General features: G+C 38.1%; 2 protein-coding genes across 3 annotated transcripts in view; both read left to right on the top strand.

Annotated features, from left to right (window-relative positions):
• Window positions 1-26,116, top strand: part of LOC125232183 (protein N-terminal asparagine amidohydrolase) — a 179,084-nt gene that overhangs the window by 109,112 nt on the left and 43,856 nt on the right. For both annotated transcript variants that reach the window (XM_048137816.1, XM_048137814.1), the window contains one exon: window positions 25,710-25,757. The gene's annotated coding sequence lies outside the window, so the exon portion shown is untranslated. The remainder of the gene's footprint in view (window positions 1-25,709; window positions 25,758-26,116) is intronic.
• Window positions 455-25,730, top strand: LOC125231579 (formin-like protein 3). The gene is made up of 3 exons (XM_048137038.1): window positions 455-1,327; window positions 15,657-16,091; window positions 25,710-25,730. The coding sequence occupies exons 1-3, from the start codon at window positions 455-457 to the stop codon at window positions 25,728-25,730; spliced, it is 1,329 nt and encodes a 442-aa protein (XP_047992995.1).

The raw sequence follows: 26,116 nt of genomic DNA, 5'->3' as shown, positions 1-26,116 counted from the left end.
GATAAAATGCGTTTTCACCCACTAGTTTTATAGCATAAAAAGGTATCCGAACCAGTAAGTAAAAAAAAATATGTTGTCTTTATTATAAAATATTATTCATTTCTAAGAAAAAAGATGGCGCCACTGCCATGAGTACGAAGCTAATTTGTATAGCTCTGTTTATAATTAATTATACTTAATTCAATTATACTTATAAAGTGATTTGTGTAGTTAAATATTACTGTGAACGCTAAATTACTAATTAAAAATTGTAAAAATGCCTCCAAAAAAGGACAAACTGAAGGATAACATAAACGACGACAGGTTAGTGGACGTTATTTTGAATTTAAAAGTGACAGTGAATGAAATAAAAGATAAATTGGACAAAACATATGATATAATGATAAACCAACAACGTGAAATCATGACGCAAAAGCAAACAAATACGGAGATATTAAAAATACTAAATTCAAAAATGACTGACCTCAATTTGGAGACGCAATACACTACACCACAATATCTCCACTCTCACGGGACACTGAATATCTCACTGAATGACTCTGGTCCGGAAGGACTGGCCTTTATGCATGACACCAACCTGGACACAATGCAAGTCCAAAATGTGGGCTGCGTAAACCAACCACAAAAAGAAGTCTCAACTCCCACTCGCTCCTCAAGAACATTGCCAGTGGAAAAGATGCAACTTAGGTCCCGCCCTCGTCGCAAGCTGCAGTCCGAGGCTGTGGCAGCACAACTACTGCCGTCACCAGATGCTCCCCCAGCTGGATCGGATTTCCAGACGGCAGCTTCCAAGCCGCCCGTGCCTCCTGGCCCAGCCTGGCCGGCTCAGCCTGCTGATCGTATGTTGCCCGCGACACAGGGCCCACCACCGCCACCAGATGTTCTCCGAGGATCAGCTCTCCAGGCGATAGTCCCCAAGTTGCCCATGCCCATGCCTCCTGGCCCAGCCTGGCCTGCTCAGCCTGCAAATCGTAAGCTGACTGCAACCCAAGGACCACCGCCAGCACCAAATGTGGTCTCTCCTTGCCCAGCGTGGCCGGCTCAACCCACTGGTCATATGTTGCCTACAACGCAGAGACCTCCACTATCGCCAGATACTTTCAAAGCCAAGCCGGCTCTCCAGACAGCTGTCTCCAAGCCCTTCGAACCGCCTGTCCCAGCCCGGCAGGTAGGACTGATGGAACGGCGGGATGGTTTGAGAGCGGCTGTACCACGATCTGTCAGTCTTCATGTTTTCAATCTGAGTGAAGAAACCACATCTGCAGACTTAGTTGACCACATCAAGTCCACCACAGGCGTGCAGGTTGCCGAGTGTGAAAAGCTGACGGTAACTAGAGGACATTACTCATCGTTCAAGGTTGATGTACCAGCAGATAAAGTACGAATAGTCCGTAGTCGTAAGAACTGGCCGGAAGGTGTGTCCATTAGAATTTTCAACGTTGTGAAGCCAAAAAACTTCAAAGTGAGCAGCGGCGATCGGTTGCCACGTTAGCGAATTCCTCGGTCTTCAAACTAATACACCAAAACGTAAGATCCATTTGTGGCAAAACCGCATTGTTGAACATTTTATTAGACACCGAAAAACCAGATGTTTTAGCATGTAGCGAAATTTGGTGCAAAAGTAACGAAATTGACAAAGTGAGGTTATGTAACTACGAGTTAGCGAATGCATACTGCCGCAAGCGCATCGCCCATGGCGGCGTTGCGTTGTACATACGGAACGATATTCGGTATAAACAGCGCAACGACCTGCAAAGCGTTTCCGTTGAGTATCATTTTGAGATAACATCAATTGAAATTGTAAATTTAAATTTAATTATTGTTGCGATTTATCGAACTGGGAAAGGAGATTTTGACATATTTATTACGAAATTAGAATTATTGTTAAGTAAAGTAACTTTAGAAAATAAAAGATTCGTAGTGGTTGGCGATCTGAATGTCGATTTCTTATCTGAAAAAAATGAAAAATTAAAAGTAAATGATATACTGGCCAGTTATGGATGCGCGAACACAGTTGGGTTTCCGACCCGTGTGTGCGCGGAGAGTTCCACCTCCATCGACTGCGGCATCGTAAACAACACCTGTGACGTCACCGCCTCACCGATAGATACACCGATAAGTGACCATAACGCGCAGCTATTCACAATAACGGTCGAACATCTGTACCGTGAGGAAACAAATACCTTTCAAGAACGTAGGCTAATTAATGACGAATCAATTTATTTATTTTACTGTGACATTGAGAATTATGATTGGAATTTTGTATTTAATAATAACATTGACATTAGCAATAAGTTTAGCAAATTAATACGCGTATTAACATATTTTATAGATATTCATTTCCCCATAAAACGGATACGAATAAAAAGTAAACCAAGTATCCCATGGATGACTGACGAAATCTCAAAATATATGGAAAATTTAAATGATCTTTCGCATTTCCGACAACAATATCCAGATGACATTAGTATATCCACAAGTATTAAGTACTACTCAGACCTGATTAAACGAAAAGTTTTAGAAGCCAGGCAAACTTACACCACCAAAAGGATAACAGACAGTCAAAATCCTTCAAAAGAAATCTGGAAAATAATCAAGGACGAAACCTCTCAATCACAGGACAGGAAAGACATTACTTTAAAAAAAGGTAATTCAATTCCTGTGAAAAAATTAGAAGTTCCTGACCACCTTAATAGCCATTTTTTGAGTGTCGCTTCAACTTACAACATAGGCGTAAATGAACAACTCGCGATAAATTATCTGCACGCCCACTTACAAACCGCTCAGATAAATGCCTATAGTTTTCCCACTGTCACACGTGCTGACCTCGATCGCACTCTCAGAACATTATTAAAAAGTCGAAACACACTTGATATATATGACATATCAGTCAACATTCTATTGTCAATTTGGCCATTAATTTCGGATAATCTGGTCTCCCTCATCAATGAGATGTTCAATAAAGACGTTTACCCCGATATACTTAAAAGCACACGAGTGTGTCCTGTTTACAAAAGTAAGGGTGATAAAACATCCGTTGATAATTACAGACCGATCTCAATAGTACCCAACATATCCAAAATCATAGAGTCCATCCTGTCCCAACACCTAATGAAACATTTCGAGAACGACCTACTGACTGACAGACAATTTGCTTACCGTAAGAACATGTCCACTACTACTGCAGCGTATAACATGATTGACAGCATCACCACCGCTATCGATGACAGGCAGAAAGTAGCTGGCATCTATTGTGACTTGTCGAAAGCATTCGACGTTATAAGTCACGACCTGCTTATAAAAAAACTCTCCTGTTATGGGCTGCATGGTAACCTACTGAAATCTTTTTTAGAAAACCGAACACAGACAGTAGAAGTGATGGCGGGAGGGAAAAGAATACGATCAGAAACTGGCCACGTGACAGTGGGAATTCCTCAAGGTTCGGCTCTGGGAAATACTCTATTTCTCGCGTTCATAAATGACCTGCCCTCAGCTGTTAAAGACGGTCGAGTCATTTTGTTTGCCGATGATACAACTGTAGTTGTCAGCGCTGAAACATATGAGCATCTCAACTACAAAGTCACCACCGTGTGCGATCATCTTAATAAATGGTTTTCGGCGAACGGACTGATTCTAAACGTTAACAAATCGAACGTCATGCTGTTCGCAGGTAGGTGCGTCCCTAACGTGAATATTCAGTCTCCTATCCCGACAAGCGATTCATGTAGGTTTTTAGGATTCACAATGGATCCCACCTTGAGTTGGAAGCAGCACATAAACGTACTATGTGGAAGGCTGGGTGGTGCAATCTTCGCATTGCAAAAGGTGAAGCCAATGATTTCATGTGCTGCGTTGAGGCAGGCTTACTTCGCATACTTCCACTCGCTTATGACATACGGCGTGATCTTGTGGGGTAACTCGACCGATGCAAATAGGGTGTTACTCATGCAAAAAAGAGCGATAAGGACTATACTCAATTTAAAACCGAGGCAATCCTGTAAAGAATTGTTTGCTGAACATCAAATCATGACTCACTATTCGCAGTACGTTTTCGAGGTAGTTATGTTGACGCGTAAACACTTGTCTCAATTTAAGCGAGTGGAGGTTGCGGGTAAATGCCTCCGGAGTTCGGGAAAACTACGAACCGTCCCGCGCCGTACAGCATTACATGCAAGAAACCCACGTGTAATAGGCCCGACTTTCTACGAGCACCTACCAACTGAAATAAAAAACGAGATGTGCGATGTGACATTCAGACGCAAACTAAGAACCTTTTTAGTAAATAAATCTCTTTACTCAGTACAGGAATATCTCTCAATGTGAACTGACGATGACCAAGATAATACATTGTATTAGCATTTAATTTATTTTATTATGTAGTAACTAATTCATTTGACATATTTTTATTAGACACTTTCTGTCTTTATTTATTTAATTTGACATTATTTAATAGTACAATTATTTTTTATTCATTGTGAAACCATTTTATTTAAATAATTAATGATAAAACTGATTTATAACGTAACAAATGGTTCTTAAAATGTTTTATGAATTGAATTGTTTACATTATGTACATTACGACGATCGCTATACAATAAGTAATTGCTATTGTACTCTTTTACTTTAAATATGAAAATTGTATTGAGAGATCAATAAACTAAACTAAACTAAACTAAGCTCCGTTATTTCGTCATCTTCATCATCATCATCAGTTACATTAATGATAAAACGATCCGAGACATTGTCCACTAAATGGTCGAGTTGTAACATTTTGTCTTTGGTTTTTACTATGTGATTTACACAATCTTTTCATCTTTCGGCTGTAACACAATAATTATTGTAATAATTCATTTGTAAAGATTCAATAAACTATCATAATAAATATATAAATTTCATTTACATTATTGCTGGTTTGAAATTAACATTTTATATCTAATTAGGGGTCTACAGACCTTTCGATCTGTCGAAATCACAAAAAAGTTGGTATATTGATTAAAAGATCAAATTGCCAATTTGATTGTACCGTCTGGGTGCACCTTAAATCTACGGTGTAATAATAATTTCAATATCGATAAGAACGACACTGGCCAAACTGTGGCAACATTTGTTCACACCTACTTGTCAATTTGGTCCGTAGGATTATGGATTTTAGTTTAGTGGCGTGACTGCACCCTCAGTGAGTCAGTCTTCCGGCGAACGTAAAGCCTGACCACGCGCCCTGTTGCGAGATTTCATTACAACTAATTTCTTCATACTATAGTATGTGTACAGAACTGTCACCACATGCTCAACGAGGGTGCGGTGTGCTGGTGACGGAAGGATATACGGAACTAATTTGTTCCGTCTATTATCCTTTGAGTCGTCGGCAACTCGAACCCTCCTTGGAACTTGTACACTAATTTTTGCTGCGTACTTAACAAAAGGGAGTGTACAAGCTTCTAATGGGTTGGCAACGCGCATGTGACACTCCTTGAGTTGCAGGCCTTCATAGGTTACGGTGACCGCTTTCCATCAGGCGGACCGTATGCTTGTTCGCCACCGACGTAGTATAAAAAAATACGTTAGAATAACAGCGCCCTCGTTACAATAGTCACATGTCACATATTTCTGGTCAGGCCCCGTAGCCGAATGGCATTTCTACGTCGCGAAACGGAAACGAAACGCCGCAAAAGTATTTAGTCTGGTTCTGTCGCGCCAATATTCAAGATCGATAGAGATAGATATCTACGAGCGTTTCGTTTCGTGAGCGTTTGTGCCATTCGGCTACGCGCACCCAGGTTTTACTCGACCAGACCACTACGTCAGTCGCGCGCGGCGGAGTAGTGCAAGCGCGACACGCAGAGCGCCTTACTCCGTGTACATAGTTAGCAACCAATTAATATGCATAGTCGGAGTAAAATAATGGGAAAAATGTTAATTATGCAAGCTTTTTGTGTGTTTGGGTCAGACTGACGTGTGTGGTTCGACAGCTTCAAGTGTAAAGCGATGACAATAGGTACAATGTTGCGGTGTGGTCTTGACATGTTACGAGATACATGATAATGGTTTCCCAGGCAATGCTGTAGATATGTTAATGCTTATTTCATGGTTATGAATTTGAGAAACATGTTTAGATGGTACCTATAATGCCACTTGAAAAAAAAACTTTAATTATTTGTTATGGTACAGCGGGACAAATCTTGACTGGGTGGCAATTATAACAAATCCATTTTTTCCATTATTACACTATGATGTTGAGTTCTATATGTATCCACTAAACACGCCTACCATATATAACCGGTGGACACTCTATTTAATAATGCAAACATTGTAAAACATGGAAAATATGGACCAGTTACATTTGCCCCCCAGTCGAAATTTGTGTACCTTATTGCTGTACCTTATTTATTTAATCTTTCTTGCACAATAGAAAAAATAAAACCGCCTTCAAAAATAAGCGCGTTACAAAACACGGAGAAACTAAAAAGCAAAAAATAATAAACCTTTGAATTCAGATTTCTTATCGTATTGCAATAATCTAAACATCCAAATTATAAACAAATCAATTATTTTTGTAGTCGGTACCAGACCACCTGTTCGTCGCCTTGCTATTGCCTGTTTGCCCCACCCAACCATACACAGGCTGGTACCGACTCCAAAAATAATTGATTTGTTTATAATTTGGATGTTTAGATTATTGCAATACGATAAGAAATCTGAATTCAAAGGTTTATTATTTTTTGCTTTTTAGTTTCTCCGTGTTTTGTAACGCGCTTATTTTTGAAGGCGGTTTTATTTTTTGTTAAAAAGTTAATTTATTTGTTGATTTTTAGTGGTTCCTAGTGATATTATATGTATCAGTCCGAATATATGTACAGTAGTGAAAGAATTATCCTTTAACTCCTAACCATTGAGGAGTTGACCTTCCATCATCAGCTCAGCCACATAAAATTACTACCGTCAGGCGTAAATACTGGTGTACCTTTGAAAAATACACCAAAAACATTACATGTGCCTATAACATTTGAAGAGTTCCCTCGATTTCTCCAAGATCCCATCATCAGACCCTGACTTGGTGCCAATGGGACCATCTCGGGGTTATACCCGTTCGATCAAAAAAAAATTTTTGAAAATCGGTCCACGATTCTCGGAGATATCGAGTAACATACATACAAAAAAAAAATAAAAAAAAAAACATTCAGTCGAATTGAGAACCTCCTCCTTTTTTGAAGTCGGTTAAAAAGAACAAACGGCGTGTTTAATGCCGGCGGGGTAAAGGCATTCTCCGTCTATATTTTTTTATGTATACGCGCATACCTACTGATGTGTCATAGGAAACTTTCCGAAATTACTAAATTCTACCAAAATATCCTCTCATACTTTCCATTACATTTCCCTACGTTGTTAAATTTCCGAGAGCTCTAGAAGCAATCCCAATAGTTATTAACATAAACAGCATATTTATGAGCTGCTACAAGCACTTCACACGCATGCGCGGTAATGCGAAGCTCCAACTAATGGCTAGAAGATAAAGTATGTTATAACTAACCGACTGCTGTAAAGTAGTTAGGCCATAAGCTTATCCCAATCAGATTTGCATCTGTAGACTTCCACAATATAACTAACTTATGTAACATAAAGTTACTGAACTGATTAGATATAAAGTGTTTTGTCCTTTTCTCACAAATACACATGACGGAAAGGGACAAAACACTTTTTTAAAATTGCACCTACTTGCGAATCCACTAGCAAGGTATGGGCATGTGATGCGAAGGGATGAAAGTCCTGTGACGAGAAAAGTAGTACGAATAAATGTCGAAGGAAGTAACGGGAGAGGAAAAACGAGGATAAGGTGGGTGGACTGTGCAGGAAGATGATATGAAACGGAAACAAGTGAGTGATGAGATGACGGGCGATATAGGTATATCGTCACTACTTTAAAAAAAACTTGTATCTTCGTCTGTCAATGAAATGAACATTGTAGTAAGTATGTATGGAATGCATATAGACTTACTGCGTTTTAACTTTGAGGAGCAGCGTGAGATATGAGATTTTTTCAACGTAGTGACGATATCTATGGAAGAGGACATGCTGATGCAACGACCTCAAGACGAATGAGGGCAGGCAGGGGAGGGGAGGGGAGGGGCAAGCGAATGATGATGAGTATAAGTAACTTTAACAGAATTTTCAGTATGGTCTTGGTAGAGTTAGTCGCGAATTTATAAGCGAAAAGCGCTGTCAAGCACATATACAAGCGCGTCGAATGAATTCACAACAATGTGATATGTAATCGCTTTGTGTCAGAGATAATGTCCATACCAATTGTCATGTTATTTTAACTAGCAGCAAATAAGGTGAAAAACTGTACACATAATTATGAAGACTGTATGACGGAGATGCTTTCTTGTGTCTCCCAAGTCACGATACTGGAAAATACCTACTACTTCTACTCTGACATAGTCAGCGAGCTTTTCATTTAATATTATTATGTATCTATGCGTATGCGCAGTGCGCACCTCGCCGTATTATTGCTAGTTGCGATCGACAGTCTATTGGGTCACCCCGAGGAATCTGGTTACCTACTCAAAGGGACCTGCTTATCTATAAAATCCAGTTATTTGAGACTTTTACTTAGAAATCTAGATTCTGAGACGGTTTATGAGCGAATCTTCAATTAGTTTTACCGAGGTATAAAATTCTCTATTGAATTTCTCTTTCGGAATTTAAACAGAAATGTATTCAATCCGTACGTCGACGTGGGGTGAAAAGTCTTTTCTAGGGCGACCTGTAGGCCTAGCACATGATTGCCGCGGGAGTATGTCGCCGCGAGATAGATCACATGTCTTCTTCTAACTGTATTGATGACATAAGGACGGGTAGTCTATCTCGCGGCGACATACTCTCGCGGCAATCATGTGCTAACCCTGCTGGTCTGGCAACACGGTTATTGAGTTAACCGTGAAACAAAAATCATCCAAATTATAAAAAAGAATACCTAATACGTACTGGCTGCCGGCCTAACTGAAGTGACAATCGTTCACAATCGTAACGAATGTAACGCACATAACTCTCAAGCACCAATACAGAAGAGCGACAGAGAAAGATAACTTCATCGTGCGCTTGCGCTACGGAGCGTCAACGATTTGCACATTTTGCACCCTGTATCACTTTTTACAATTTTCGTTTTCTTTCAACAGTTTCAAGTTTCAACCCCTTAATTGCTAAGAGTGGCACTGAAATGTGTTTAAGTAAGATTACAGGCGTGAGTATATACACCCTGTTTTTATTGAATCCCGTTAACTTTAAGGGAAGGTTCTTTAGATCAAATTCTATTAATTTCTCTAAGAAACAAGCGTCTTAACTTTTACGGTTATCGAGTTATTAAAAAAATTAAGATAATTACTGCACATGTGAGTGACAGCCTTTACCAATTCCTAATGTTACTTATTTGTTTTGACTTGTGCCGTCAATCACTTGACACTAACTTGAATGTAATTCTTAAGGGTCTCTCACACTAACAAATTCATTTATTACGAGTATGTATGAAAACGATTCAGATTCAGAAATTTATTTGCTGAAACATGGTATTTACAATAAGGTCTTAATACTAGGTACTTATAACAGTTCTACATGTTTGGTCATAGAGACATGCAAATATTTTGTAGTGTAATGTGTGTCGCATGCATTAATTTAATGTCTACTTACTTATTAATTAGACAATCTTATAACTATCATTATCATTACTATTAATATATTATGTGTCATTCAGATATTCCTGAATACTGTAGTAGGCCTTAGAAGCTAAAAAGTTATACAAAGCTTTTTTAAATTCATGAACGCTCTCAAGTTTTAAAATGTTAACTGGTAATTTATTATAAATTCGGGGTGCCATACACAAAATACTTTTTGATACAAAAGCTGTTTTGGATGATTTATAAGTAATTAATTTTCTCCTGTTGTCGCAGACTGTTAAATTTAGTGAACTGATGTAAATTACATTTGACATACATTGAAATTTCATAAACATAAAGACACGGTAGAGTCAATATTTTGAGTGTAATGAAAAGTTCCTTGCAAGATTCCATGGTTCGAGTACCGCATACAGATCTCAAACATTTCTTTTGACTCAAGAATGCCATTTCCCTGTCAGTTGCATTACCCCAAAACATAACGCCGTATCTTAGTGTCGCAGTTACGTGCGCATGGTAAGCCGTTAGCACTGCTGTTTGATCTACAACCTTTCTTAAATTATACAGTGCATAACTAAATTGATTCAATTTACTACATATATTGTCAATTTGATTTCTCCATGTCAAAAGCTTAATCGATGAATTTGTTTTTTCGAATTTAACTAAAAGTGATATACAGGATGGTTCCTGAAAATGAACCTATAACGACGTATCGAATTTAACGAAAAACAAAAAAAGCACGGTGTATATATGTATTACTTAAATCACTTTACATGATCGCGTGCACAGCGGCGATAAATGATAACGTGATAAGAGTGGACACTTCACGCACGGCAGCGATCTGATAAGGTTACGAGAACTAATGGGTGGTGAGATGGTGCCGGTGGGAGATTCACGTCGTGGTCGTTATTCATTGACCGGCCGAAGTGCGTGCTTTACTTGTACTATTATATATTCTGTGGCTATACGGTCAACGTGCGAGGGTCGACTGGAGATACCTACATTCATTTTTGACTTTGAGCTTTTTTATTAGCTTATCTTGGCTACAAAGATTGCTTCCTCCACCCGTCCTTTACCCCGGCCTGCAGTTTGTTGTGCTGTCAATCCATTTAGTGCCCCACCTTTCTGGGCTTTAATTTTCTTTTTTTTTATAATAAAAAAAAAAAAGTTACAGCCTTACTCTTGGACACAGACTAGCCAAAGGCAAAGACGTGGCCTACGATGGAGTAAGCTCGCCCAGAAGATGCCTGTTCACTCTTGATTTGAAGGTTTTTTATTTAACGAGTAAATCATTATTATTTTTAGCAGGTTCTTGCTCTCTTCTAACATGAATTATATGTTCTTGCACGCGACTTCATATTACCTACATCTAGCACGACTTATAAATATGAACTCACGCACCAGAAAGCAACTTACCAACTTACGCTAGCCGATCTAATGGTCATAATATTACCGTAACTCAGTCGTCCCGGGGGTTATTTATTCACTTTCCCGTACAGCCTTGTAGCCTAGGAATTAGCGCCGCACCATCGTCGGGTTATCTCCTAATCAGAGTACAACACGGTGCAAACTTTCCTCGCGTTTCCACAATTAGCAGACTCTTTGTTATTTCTCTATGGAGAGATCACCCGTAGTACTCCCGCGCACAACACTATATGTATTCTAAATGATCAGATGATCTATGACTTGGCCTTTTGAATATTAACTTATTTTTCTGACTTCCTTTGGCATTACCTTTGTGAGTCGGGTCCTGTTCTTCAGTCTTTGCCTTCCACCTTAAGTTCCTCAATTCGTATAGGTACTTTCCCATTTTTCGAAGATCAACTACAAATACACCTACGGGGAAGCTAGTAGTTTTCTTAAAGGTGCATACGTCTGTTAAACATACTTGATAATAGAACTACAAGCGGTCAATCAATTTCTCTAACTTATTGCGCTTGTAATACACACCCCAGAATCCCATAACTCACATACAGATTTCCCGATATATGCAATTAATAAAGATCTCCCGGCTATCTTTTAAAGTTAATTGACCATTCGTACCTTATTGCAAATATATCTACAAAATGCTCAGTTGACAGTTGTTGGTTTCCGCTCCTTAACCCTCTGACCGCCAAAGATGTCAAAACCCTCGCGCGACTGCAACTTAATATCAACCTTCGCGTATTCCGACAAGGTTGACGAAGACGCGCCACGCGATCAGCGTGACGCCCAAAGGGTTAACCGATGAGTTATGTGTTTTATAATCGAACGATAAATTACTTATAGTCGTTGGAAAACATGGAAACGTCCACAGCTTGTGTGCGTTCAAAACTTGTTCATACACCGCATTATGGAGTAGAAACCGCGTGTGAAGGTGATCCCTCCTGAATATTGCATGAACATATAAATAGAAACGACAACGACATACAGGGGCGCATTACAAATACATAAGTATTCGTAATATGCTAACTTGTTTGGACTTTGAAATCGTTGTATTACGAAATAATCTGATATTATCATTGAGTAATTATTACTTCGTATAGAGGAGCTATAGCAAACAACGAACGTGTCACAGCCTGTAAGCTGAAGGCGGGGCGAGGGGGCGGGGTGTGAACCAATGGCCTGCTTCCGTAACGTCGCAAGCGCTACGATTTTACTCGGCACTTACGACCTTTCGGTCGCGATGATGAGCCCTGCATAGAGTGCATAGATTAGAAGTCGTAGTATAGAAGTGACATGGGTTTACATGGGCATTTTTTAAATTTATGACTCTCAATTAGCGTGAGTTGTTAACAAAAAACATAAATCGCTGTTAGTTTTGTAATGATAATCAAGCTTGAAATCTGTATTTAAAACTTTTTTCACGTTCTAAATTTAGATTATAGCTTAGTATAATTCACGATGTTTTTATTGAAATTCCATGCTTAATTATCGTTGCAAAACTGACAGCGATTTAACTTTTTTTTAACAACTCTGTGAGTCCCAATTTTTTTAAATGCCCACATTTTTTAAAGCTGCATACGGTCTGAGCGTACATGTGTACACGTAGCCGCAACTGGATATTAGTTATTTATGTGACATTTGCATAATGGTAGGCATTAAAACATGAGTGTTGTTTTTGTTGTGTTAATAAGATAACATGAGTGTTTTAATGCCTAATTATGTATAGTCGCACACATAACTTTATCTACATCCATGTATGTATGGGCGCGGGTTTATCGTCCCATAGAAAATTTGAATTTCGCGCGTTTTTATACTCTCATAATTTGCTTGACCGTCTACCTACCCAAATACATTCAGGCATGTTAGGTACTGCACTTACATTTACATACTCACATGAAATTCGACACGCGTATTGAGAATCTGTTATAGACCGACATGTCGGAAAACTGCAATTCTGACAATAATAATTAAATAACCTTTTTTGTGTCGATAAATGTATATAATTTAATGTATGATAGGAAACTTGAACTAACTTGCGATATTGTCACGTCTGCTTTTGTTGCATTTTTTACTCTTTGGTTTCAACGAAACATGGCCGCCGCAACATGGCGCTTCGGCATGAGTTTATATTGATACATTTTTTAAAAAGTAAGCGTGTTTAAACAAAAATGCAGTAAACCTACGTATGAAAAGTCACTCCTTGGCTTTTGTTACATTTTCCTGAGTTTGTACAGTACCTCACTACACATGACGGCATTATTTAGACGAAATATTTTTCATTGCGATACGTCAATCTACCACAGCCGTTCGGCACAGACTAAGCGCGTTTGTGCTGATCAGCTCTAAGTGTTGTTACACAAAATCAAGTTGAGGTGCCCTCTCTAGTTAACATAATTACTCAAAGGATATTATACATCTGTATGTAGTATTTACCTCCATGACAGGAGGTAATTACAAGATTTCTTAACGAGTAGACACACCTCAAGATATACGAGGAATACTTCTGGTCACACGTAAGGATGATGATGTTTCCTATTTCTACAACACTTGACCATTATGGCAAAGTAATTTAGCGCGAGTGCAATTATCGAAAAAAGTAATTACGCCGCCAAGTCGCGAACTGGCCTAATCTGGAAGATGCACAATTTTCCAAGCCTAATACATATACAGTAGGCCGTTAATGAAAAGCGAGCGTGTAGTTCATATAAGGCTCGATATGATCAGTACAGGCGCAGGCGCTCAGCGCTCACTTTCTATCTGTTATCTCGATGAGGGCTGGATGACACTACCGTGGGAGCTGCATGTTCCTAATCGCTTGAGAAGCGACGACAGCGGACCAGCGGTGATGTGACCTCATACCAGACGTCCCATTTACACAGCATCTTCACTTCGATTATATTTCTTATGTAGATCGTGTAGACGAGCTTTTGGTTATAAAGTAGTTTAATCGAAGAACATCGTTGTGTGGTTTACAGAAAGGGGCTAAAACAGTAAAGGAGACCTGAAATAAAGACATTTCCCTTCAATACATCTCAAATAGCATAATCGTTGAACGGTTTTCAAATATGTATGTATTTAAAAAATACAGCATCATTATTTTCCGTGGTCGCTGTTTTGATAGATATACTGCGATTAATTTTATGTGTTTTTTTGTATATGATATCGGCTAACGGCTTCCGTAACTCAATTGGTTAAGGACTAGTCGGATTCTAGCTGTTGTTAGTGTATATTTATCCGGGTTCCCATGACACGGCAGCGTTGGCGACAGTCTCGTCGCCAATTACTCGTTGGCCGTGTTGCGCGCGCGCACGATTAGCCGTTATTTATTTAATTCCGGAAACTTGACGATATGTTACCACTGGACGTTTTCTCCGCTTTGAGTAAATTAAATAAATACATAGTATAGAATATAGATAGGGCATTATTATCACAAACTAAAGCTATTTCAGCTATTTGTTAATAGAGGTATAATGAAATCCGCTAAGTTACATTCCAACAACTTTCACATATATTTCAAGAGAAATACATCGCGGAGAAGCACAAGCTGTGTTAAATATTGTCTCCCGACAAAATAGCCTAGAATTTAGGCGAGATCTAGGCCCGAGACGAAACATGAAGCTTGAATAAACACTCCTTTATAACCTATTCACCGTGCAGTTTACATTGCAGCGCAAATTGCACAGTGAACTTCTCCAAATGTCTCGACTATCATGTGCTAATAGAATCCGACTAGCTACAGCAAAACTCACTGATCTCTAACAGGCGTTATCTCTATGTAATAAGATTCAGTAGTTCCTAGGATAGTGTTATTCGTTAATGCCACGAGGAATTACATTGGCACATCATGCAATATGTTGCGTTCGTATCTAATTAAAATTTATGCGTACTTGGGTCGGTTATCTGCCCAGGGTACGTAGCCAAATGCACAAACGCTCACGATACTATCTTTTTCGTAGCTATCTATCTCTATAGCTATTGCGTATTGGCGCGACAAAGCCAGACTGCATTTCTGTCGGCGTCTGGCGTTGACGATTGCCATTCGGCTACGTCGGCAGTTGTTTATACGCGCTGATAGGTCGGCGCTGTCGGCAGTAAGCTAGCATTCAGATCATTGCGAGGAAACTGTACCGTTTGCTTAATCTTAACTAGGAAGTGGGTTTTATGAATTGACGTGTTTACACCTGCGAAAGTGCCGCTGAATTTAAAATATACATTTAATGTTAGAGGTTTTGAGATATATAGTACTACGTTAGGCTTATGTTCTAAAGGGTCTACTGACGATCAAAAAGCATCAGCGACAAAGAATTTCATCATTATTAGTGCAGCGGACTACAACTCTTAAATAAAGGCAATGAGCCGACATTCGTCAATGCTAGGCGAGGTGAGGTCATTGATATAACGCTAGCGTCCAACAACGCAAGTAATAAAGTTAGGTCATGGCATGTCTCTGGGGAGATTTCTTTATCGGACCATAGATATATATGCTTTAGGTATACCACTAAAATCAAAGTAGAAGTTATACTCAAACGGAATCCCAGGAATACCAACTGGTTATCGTTCAAGGATGACCTCAAGGCGGACCTGGGAAACCCCAATGGTAAGCTAAACTCTATTATTGACATAGAACTTGAAGCTGACAAAATAGGGCAAGCCATCCATTCGGCTTGGACAAATAACTGCCCGGAAAAGAAAATCCTGGCGAAGAAGGTACCCTGGTGGAATCCGGAGATAGCAAAACTCAGGAAAGAAACCAGGGCTGTCTTTAACGATGCCAAAAGAAGTAATGATTTTGAGCTCTACGCGCGAAAACTCACAGAGTACAGCAAGGCAGTGAGGAAAGCGAAAAGGAAAGCGTGGAAAAACCACTGCGATCAAATCGGTTCCATTCCGGAAGGCATGAGACTCACGAAGGCATTAGCCACAACGAAGTCAGTCCCACTCACCTCTATCAGAAGGAGTGATGGTGGAATGACTGAAACGGGGCTAGAGACCCTCAAGGTGATGTGTGCCACACACTTTCCAGGCTCGATAATAAATCAGAGTGCACCAGACGATGAACCAATTAGTGTTACGGAACAGTGTACTCGCACGACCAGACATAATTGGGACACGTCAAAAAAGGTAGTAGACCACAACAAAATACAATGGGCATTATCGACATTTCAGCCGTATAAAGCCCCGGGGCCAGATGGAATCTACCCCATACTACTACGAGAGGGCGCTAACGTACTTATACCCCACTTGAGTAGACTGTACAAAGCGTGTATTGCCTTCGAACATGTACCGCGTGCATGGAGGTTAGTAAAGGTAACATACTTACCCAAACCGGGCAAAGCGGATTACACAGAAGCCAAATCATATAGGCCCATCAGTCTATCATCATTTCTCCTTAAAACGCTGGAGAAACTGGTGGACAGACACATCAGGGATGGTCCGCTCAAGAGACATCCACTACACCGCTTGCAATGCGCATACCAGCCGGGCAAGTCCACGGAGACAGCACTACACTACACCTGGTGACAACCAGAGCGGAGCAGGCCATAGAAAACAAAGAACTATGTCTTGCTGCATTTCTGGATGTCGAAGGTGCCTTTGATCGCACCACATATGGTGCAATCAATAATGCTGCACTCAAACATGGCATAGAACCTACCATCTGCCGCTGGATAGGTATTGTTTAAGTCCAGGTATTTCCTCTTACATACTCGTAGGTTGGCTTGGCTTCTATCTATGGAGTTTTTCTTTTAATCTTCTTGTCGAGATTCTTCGTTTTTGGAGCTTCATCAAACAAACAATAGATTAGAATAGATTTCAGTTTGACACACCTAACATAAACCAGCTCGCTTTAGAGGCGATTTATTACCTAGTTCTCAAACCAACTTCATTCCGTATGTATGTACCTATAATATCTATTTAATATTTATCAATACATATTTAGTAATACCCGATTTACCTCCGTGTTAAGTAATTCCTCGCAGGAACGTTTTCCGATCGCATATCGCGACAAAATCGCGTCGTAAATCCAAGCCATTGTTGGTCTTATATGGCTCGGCCGAAATAAATCACGAGAGGCCATGTTGCAACTAGTCTTACTGGCGAGTGCTGGTGCATGCGACTAGTGTAAGAACGCGCTCTGGGGGATAGCAGGCTGGCAGGAACCAAAGTCAGATAGTCATAATTATGACATTTGTGACTTATACAAGAGTTGGAAGACAGCCTCTCCGCTGAGATAGAGATGAGAGGATGCGTGTAAGAATCAAACAATGGCATGGCTATACGAGTAATCCAGTCGGGCGGAGAAGAGATGTGGATTACAAATATTACAATCAATTAGATGGTTGGTTGCTGCGTGTCTCAGTCCTCTTTCCGTGGCACAGTGGCAGCATTTAAAAAAAATACTTTATATTGTATTTTTAGACAAAGACCTTTTGATCATCGTCAATTTGAAAAGTCCTAGGTATTCATATTGTGCAATTTACTTGAATCCAAAATATGAAAACTTCGGACTTCAAATCTTTATTTGCACTTTCTCCTGCGCGACCTGCCCAGACCAAGTCTGACTTCGCTTGCGTTCGCGCATCCTTCTGGAATACACGAGCAGACAATCCTCCGATCGGAGATATTGCTATTGAATTAGCATTACGCTGTTCTAGATATCGATTATTGAAAAAACAGTGGCCGTCGGAGAATGCATCATGGTTGGAAAGATTGATATGGCATATTTTGATCGATGAATCGATAACTTCGTTTTGAAGATTGAACGATATAAACTTTTTATTGTTGTATTTATGCTGTCATTTATTAGGGTCTTTCTGAGTGAAGCGCGTGACTGTTGTCTTATCATTTTATTCACTTGTGAACCTATTAAAATACAAGGTGTCATTAAAAGTTACACAGGTATTACAAGTCGTCATTGTGAAATTTTAATAGCTCTATAAATAAAGTGTTAGACATCTTAAGCACTCTATCGCATTAGATATCTTTTACGTGTGTTGCAACTTTTTACTCAAAGCATTCTTATCAAGCCTCACCATATACGGTCCACCCGATTACCATCAACTATTCACAGATGCCACAGTCGCGGATGGTAAAAATTCGCGGCGTACAAAAGTCGCAGATCGTGAGAGATGGTCCGATAAGTCGATTAGGGCCGTATCTTAGGCTGTGTCATTTGTGGCACGTGTGTCTTGGACATGCTTGGTCACAGAGTATGGAAGCGAGTAGCTTATTTGTAGAATTTCGTTGTTTATAGTATGCTGGCGAATAGTGTATGATAATGATAAATACATGATCAATATCATCGTTTTATTTTACTGCGTGGTCACTTATAATGAGTTTACGTGAGTGGAATGGAGTCCTTTTCTTACCTTCTGTATAAGTGCGAAATGGACGCGCCGACGCAATAGGGTTTATCACACTAATGTGCTAGGCCTGTGCTAGTGTAGTAGATAGGCTGTGCCGTGCCGTTTTAGGCTGGTTTTAGCGTCACGCGGACCGACCGTGCGAAGCGATCAGCATAAACAATTTGTTTGACGTTGATGTTGTAGTACTGGTCGTCCGCGCGGACCCGTCCGCTTTACTCTAAAACGCTTCCTGAACTCTACATATTAGTCCGGTGCGGTAGGTCCGTGTGACACTAAAACCAGCCATAAAGAGTCTACTCGTTTGTACTCTGCCCCGTGCGGCGAGATTCCTAGGTATTCGGTTGTCGCAAGGCTTCGTGCACGTGTCGTGGTCCGTGCCTCCGAATACGGACTCGCGGATGTTGCGGAATCCGAGGGCTTCTGTACGGGACCGCGGTACCATTGTAACGTTCGTGTCTTTCACGAGCCACCTTGTTCCTTGTTTTCTTGGGAGCATTGTTTTCATTTGCGAAATATACACGTGATCAGACGGGTGTTTTTAACTTTCGAGAGTCAGTAATCTCTACATTGGTAATCTGTGCTATCTTTTTATTAATTGAATAATCAAATATAAATATAAATGTAAATGTTTACGCGATTAAATCCCGTTTTGTTTTAAAATTATGAATAATTAAAATCTAGAAGCTTAAGCTTTGCTAAGTAATCCGCGAATAGATGTCGTGCGTGCTATGTAGACTGCTAGTCAATCTAGATTCTTCAATAGTCTTTTCTAGATTTTGATTATCCTGGATTTCCGCAAAGTAACTCCTGATTCCATCGATTATTCATTAAATAGTATTATTTAAAGTATCGTCTTATGTAGGTATGTATGTATGTATTCCGAAATATCATGACCAAGCTATGTTACAACTTTGACTTGCCTTTCCAGATTGGATATCGTAAAAATCGATAGTGTAATTTGGGATTGAATCATGGTGTAGGCGATGGCTTGCAACGTTACTGTAATATCACAATGTAGGTACATACTTTTCAACCCGTTCATTGCTACACTTTTTTGGGAACATATTGTATGTCACTCGGCTTGGAATAAAATGAATTAATTTAAAAGTGGAATATTTATTCTAAGCGTAGAGGTACGTATAGCCCAGTTTTACAGATTTGTATTACAGATTTCTATCTCTACAGACTCCCAATTCTACATAATTTAAATTTTACCGAATCTTGATTCTACATATTCACAATTCCACAGATTCCCAATTTTACATAATTCACAATTCTACATAATTGGTATTCTACAAAATTTCAATTCAACATATTCGTAATTATACAGACTCCCATTTCCACAAACTCCCAATTCTACAGATTCCCAGTACAACAGACTTCCAGTCCTACAGATTCCCAATTCTACAGATTATAATTATGTACTATTAGTATGGCCATATTTGAAAATATGTATACTATTTTCAATTTTACTCTTACTTAATTTATACAATATTATTAAATAATATGGTGCTAAATAATAGCACCATAAAAATATGATATGTTATTTGAGTATGTTGTATCAAATTAGATAAAAACTTTTTCGTTAGATGAATATAATTACTGGCTGTCATTTTGAAGGATGCTAATCTGTAGAGTTTAAAAATTTTACCAAAGTTTTTCATCTGACTACAAAGAAAGCGGCTCTGTTTTATAATACAGTACCGGTCAAAAATTTAAGTTCACTCCTTGTTTTCAGTACAATTGACTGCTTTAGAGAGATAGTTTTTTGTAGTTCAGACGTCAAAATTTGTTTCGTAAACAATTTATATTTTTTTAACATCTGTTTCCCTCAAATCTTATAGGCTAAATAATTATTTGGCCTATATTATATGGCTAAAACTGTGTTTCGTGTAAAGATGTGTCTCAATTAGTAAGATAAGATAAGATAAGATAAGATATGATTTATTGTATAACTGTGTACAAAGATATTTACAATACTACAATTTGAGAACCAACAGTTTATCCATCACGGACGTACAATATAATTTCCTTACACTAAACTATAACTAATTAATACATGCATGCACTATTGTCGTAAGCATCAAACTCTTTCATGCTGTAGAATACTCTACCAATAAGCCACTTTTTGAGAACACTTTTAAATTGTTTGTCGTCAGCTGACTTTATTTCAATTGGCAATTTGTTAAAAACTTTTATTGCTGAAATATAAGCACTTTTTTCCATTACTTTATTGTTAGTCTTTGGAACACGATAGTTATATTTGTATTGTGTGCGCAAGTTTTCATTGATTGTGGACATCTTTGTGAAATACTGTCCGTTGCGCTTTACAAAAAGGCATAGCTCAAGTATGTAGATTCCAGTTAAAGTCAATATCTGATTTTTCCTGAAAACATTTCTGACTGAGTGACGTTTGTGTAAGTGAAACATGTTTCGTAAGCATCTTTTTTGCAATCTGAAAGTAGTCAAGACATCAGCAGAATCACCCCAATAAATGATACCATACGTGAGATGCGAGTAAACATTTCCGTAGTATGCACTCTTTACTACAATCTCTGAACATGTTTCAGAGAGTATGGATAAGGCATAAGGCATAAGCTGCTTTTGCAATCTTACAATTTAAATCTGCTATGTGAGATTTCCAATTGAGATGAGAATCTATTGTAATTCCTAGAAATTTAGCACTGTCAACCTGTTCTATTGCCACTGCTCCTTGTCTTACGGCAATAGACATCGGTGTGGTTTTGTAATTTCGAAACTGAATAATTTTTGTTTTGTTTAAATTTACATATAAGTTTAATGTTTCAAGCCATTGAACTACAGTTCCTAAAGTGTTATTAATACTTTGTTCGAAGTGCTCGTCTGTTAGCGATCCTGAAAATAAAAGCGTAGCGTCATCAGCAAATAGAACGCATAATTCATTGACAATTTTGGGTAATTCATTTATATAAATTAGAAAAATAAGTGGGCCTAACACACTTCCCTGCGGAACTCCTACGTTGACAATTTCATAATCAGATTGCTCTTGCTCTATGGACTTTGTTAAATCATTAAACGATTCGATAACCGTCGCTTGCTTCCGGTTACATAGGTATGTTTTGAAAAGTTTTAATGCGTTACCTCGTATTCCTAAATTTTCTAGTTGACTTAAAACAGTATTGTGTACCACGCAATCAAAGGCTTTTGATAAATCCAATAGAAGAGCAAAACATGGTCTCTTGTTATTAATCTCATCCCATATGTTCATAAAAATTTTGAATGTTGCCAGTGAAGTAGATTTTCCCTTCTGAAATCCGAATTGATTTGGATTAAGTATTTTATTTACTTCTATAAAGCTAAGTAACCTATTGTAAATAACTTTTTCGAAGATTTTCGAAAAAGTTGGAAGCAGAGCAATTGGTCTATAATTACTAATTTGATCCTTTTCGCCTTTTTTATATAAAGGTTTAATTAGCGCTTTTTTTAAATCTTCAGGAAAAAATCCAGTCTCAAGAGTTAGGTTCAAAATGTGTATCAACGGATCTAAAATAAAATCTACGCTTGCTTTAATTACTTGCACTGGAATTGAGTCATAACCAACGCTTTTTTTATTGCTTAGTGATTTTACAATGTTTTGCAGTTCATTTCTGTCAACCGGGTTTAGGAAAATGCTTTTACAGACAGTTTGAGATACAGATTTATATTGATCTATGGAAGCATTACTCGAATTCTTATTTAGAAAAAAATGGTTAAAAGTTTTGGCTATCATCGAGGGATTTGATATAGTAATTCCATCATCCGTTATCTTTTCTATCATTGTCTTCAAAGGGTTTACGAAAGAGGAAGTATGTTGTTTAATCAGTGCCCAAGAGGCTTTAGATTTATTTTCACTGTTCTGAATAAATTTATCATTCGCAATCATTTTTGCACGTCGTACAACTTTTTTATACAGTTTACAATAAGCCTTATACTTAATCAAGTTTTGAATATTTTTGGATCTTTGAGTTAACAAATGCAGTTTGCGTTTAGTTTTAGATGCCTTCACAATACCTCTTGTTTTCCAGTTTGGGTTACTCTTGAACGTCTTACGAACGGTTTCAAGAGGTATTGTTAAGTCAAATATTAACTTATACAAGTCTATAAATGTCTGATAAGCACTATTGGAGTCCGATTTTTCGAAAACCTCAGAAAAATTTGTCTGTGAAATGTACTTAATAAAAATTTCGATATACTTATTAATGTTTCTACTTTTAACGAACCAATGTTTCTGTTTAAAACCAAGAGATGTAGGAAAAGTCATTATTTGTCCTGTGTGGTCAGATATACCCAAATTTAACACTTTAGCTGCGCATTGTCGAAAATTTGAAATTAAATTGTCAATGCACGTTTGAGACGTGTTCGTAATTCTTGTCGGGTCTATAATTTTGGCTTTAAAGTTATACTTGGTTAAACAAGAAATGAAAGAATGCTTTGCTGTATCGTTACTTAACAAGTTTATATTGAAGTCACCTGCCAAAATTATTTTGCGCTTAAAGTTACGAGAACGCTGTGTCAATTTATCAAGCAGGACTTCTAAACTTTCAAAGAAAAAAGTTATATCGCTATCAGGGCTTCTGTAAATACATACCACTATACAGTTAAGATCAGGAATTAAAACACCGCATGATTCAAAATGCAACTCTTTGGACAGTGCAGAGATCCATTCAAGGTTTATACAGTTTATGGATTTTTTTATGTAAATGCACACTCCACCTCGAGTCATTTTGCTTCTACAAAATTGCGAACACATCTTGTAATCGTTAATTTGAAGAGAGTCTACCTCATTTTTTTTTAGAAATGTTTCAGAACAACAAAGAACATCCATATTTATAGAGTCTGTTAAAATTTCTATTTCACCAATTTTAGACTTTAGGCCCTGAACATTTTGGTGAAAAATTGAAAAGGTGCAATCGTTAGGATCGAAAAAAATCACATTCGTTACGGACGTCAATTGGTTTTTCCTTAACATTTTCGTCTTCCAGTTTTACTTCAGTATCATTGTAGCTGTAATACTCATACTTATAGTTAAGACTAAGTATCCGATTTAACAATGCTAAGCTTAGATTTCGTTTCCTGGTTCTAAAAGTAAATGAAGTGCCGTCATAAGGACTTATAAAATAAGACCACTGCCTATATTCATCGCATAACAACTTATACATTTCGCTGATTATAGGGACATTAAGATTTTTACTAAGAAATACATCGGTAAGTAAAAGGTTAGTGTGAGATAATCGGTCCATACAATTATATAGAGTTGCCTGTAATTTCATGAGGCTTTTATCATTTTGGCCACTTAATATAATGACATAGTCATACTTTGTGAAGTCTCTACACATATTTACACAAGATTCTAACAGTTTATCTGTTGATGCACCTGGTTTTACAATAGAAGTAACGATGTGTGTATCTCCGAGATGGTTTTGTAGATATCTTCGTAAAAATACGCATTTTTCATCCGAAAAAATCAGTACTCTATGTTTTTTGATTTCGGCAAAATGCGAATCCTCCGTGACAGTAGAACTGTCCAGGAGTTCTTGATCGCTTTCCTTGTCGGGTGTATCTATTTCACATTCTGGATTAATTGAATTTTCTTTTTCAAAGCTCGTGACAGTCGACATCTTGAGATCAGCAGTGGAATTATTTAAAGAGTCATTTAGTCGTAAACTATCTGCTTGCATGATGGGAGCACGGGTTATGATTTCCTGATTAGTGCAGCTGAATAAGGTGTCTGTTGTAAGTTTATTTGCGTTCTTTTTCTTGGTTGACTTGGTTTTAGGTGTTCCTTTTTCTCCCAAAATTTGTTTGTATGCATTTATTTTTTTCAGTTTCTCCTCTAGATCTTTTGACATTTCTGAGATAGTACAATTTAAACGGTCTATTTCTTCGTGCGCGCTGGCTAGCTGCACGGATAAATTTGAGACCTGAGTTTTGTGGCAGAGTGGCAAAGGCAAGGCCATAAATATAACTAGTATTTTGCCGTCATGTTTATTAGATTTTAGTGAAAGAAAGGTACGTGAATTGTATCTAACTAGTAAAACAAATCTCCACAAAACAATAAATATAAGTTGAAAACATATTTCGACTACCAAACCGAAGATAATTATCGTACAAAAGTAATCATTTGTACCGAAATCAAAGGGTGAACTCAAACTTTTGACCGGTACTGTAGATAATAAATAAACTAAAGAATCTGTGCGGTTAGGAATTTGTATAATTGGGAAACTGTAGAGTAGAGAAGAAACTGTGGAATAAAGAATACGTAGAATTGGGAACCTGTGTAATTGGTTATCTGTTAAATTGGGAATCCGTATTATAGAGAATCTGTGAATTTGTATAATTGGTTATATCTTAAATTGGGAACCTGTGTAATTGGTTATCTATTGAATTGGGAATCTGTTTAATTGGTTATCTGTTAAATCGGGACTCTGTAGATTAGAGAATCTGTAGGATTGGGAATATGTAGTCATGGGCCTAAACCCGTATATACCCGTACCCGTACATATTACCAACACCTATTTGCAATATCTAATCTCATTTCCATCCATAAAGTTCAGTCATGAGCGCTCATATAACTCACCTACAGTAAATGACTTCTCAGAACACTAATCTAAATGATGAACGTTAACACTTGTTCTTGTCGATTAGCATAATGTCCGTCTGTCTGTGTGTTTATGCTGATTGTGTTCATGCGATTATTGGGACATGTGGGTCGATTAGATATGTTTATGTTGATTAACTTTAAGGCGTGGGCACAGTATAATAAAGAGTACTATCGTACAGTATGGCCACTCCCGCTCCCCGCTGAAAGCGCCGCCCAACCCCTCTCGGTTACCTCACAGTTACTGCCTGTCAAAAGCGCAAACAGTCGATCTGTCATATTTCACTGATTAAGCATAGTACGCGTTCATCTACACGAGCTTAGACTGTGTGCTAGGAACGCGCCTCTTTCATATATTTGATCGCCAGTGTCCGAGGTGTGGCGTGGGTCCTTCATTATGCGGTTCTATAGATGAGTCGATTGTAGCAAGTTCAGCGTTTATCCTAGAATGTTCCACAAATACGAAAACTTGGGATCAATCTTTTTTGTACCAAATTGACAGAGATTTTGTTTATTCCTTCCAAAATGAAGAGCTATTGAAACTAATATTAATTTTTAAGAGACGCTAGTAAAGTGGCCTTATGGTAAATTTGATAATTATTTACTAACATAATACAAATGTGATGTTTGTTGCAGGAGGACGAGCGAGCTGAATGAGCTTCACATCGAGACGTCCACTTAAACGTGAGTTTATAATCATATGAGTCTACTGTATTTACACTACTATATTTGAACCACTAGGTAAACCTAAGTAATAAATGAAATAGTATTAAATTAGAAAGCGTCGGAGTTATGTCTCATGTCGACTCCATCTCTTTATAATAATTGTATTAAACCTGCCTTAAAGCTTCGTATTATTTTATTACATTTATTTTACATTTCAAAATGTGCTAATACATTATATATTGAAACCACACATTTAATGACTTGATTGTACTGAATCACTTGTTGATAATGTTGATATGTGGTTTCAGAAATGTGCTTTACAAACGAGCAATCCACACTCAATATTCAGTACCTATTCCTCAAAAAACAATCGCCAG

This window comes from Leguminivora glycinivorella, chromosome 12 (assembly GCF_023078275.1).
Source record: "Leguminivora glycinivorella isolate SPB_JAAS2020 chromosome 12, LegGlyc_1.1, whole genome shotgun sequence".
In the NCBI taxonomy this organism is placed as follows: domain Eukaryota; kingdom Metazoa; phylum Arthropoda; class Insecta; order Lepidoptera; family Tortricidae; genus Leguminivora; species Leguminivora glycinivorella.
Note: the sequence above shows the minus strand (reverse complement) of the source record. Positions and strands in the feature narration are given on the sequence as shown.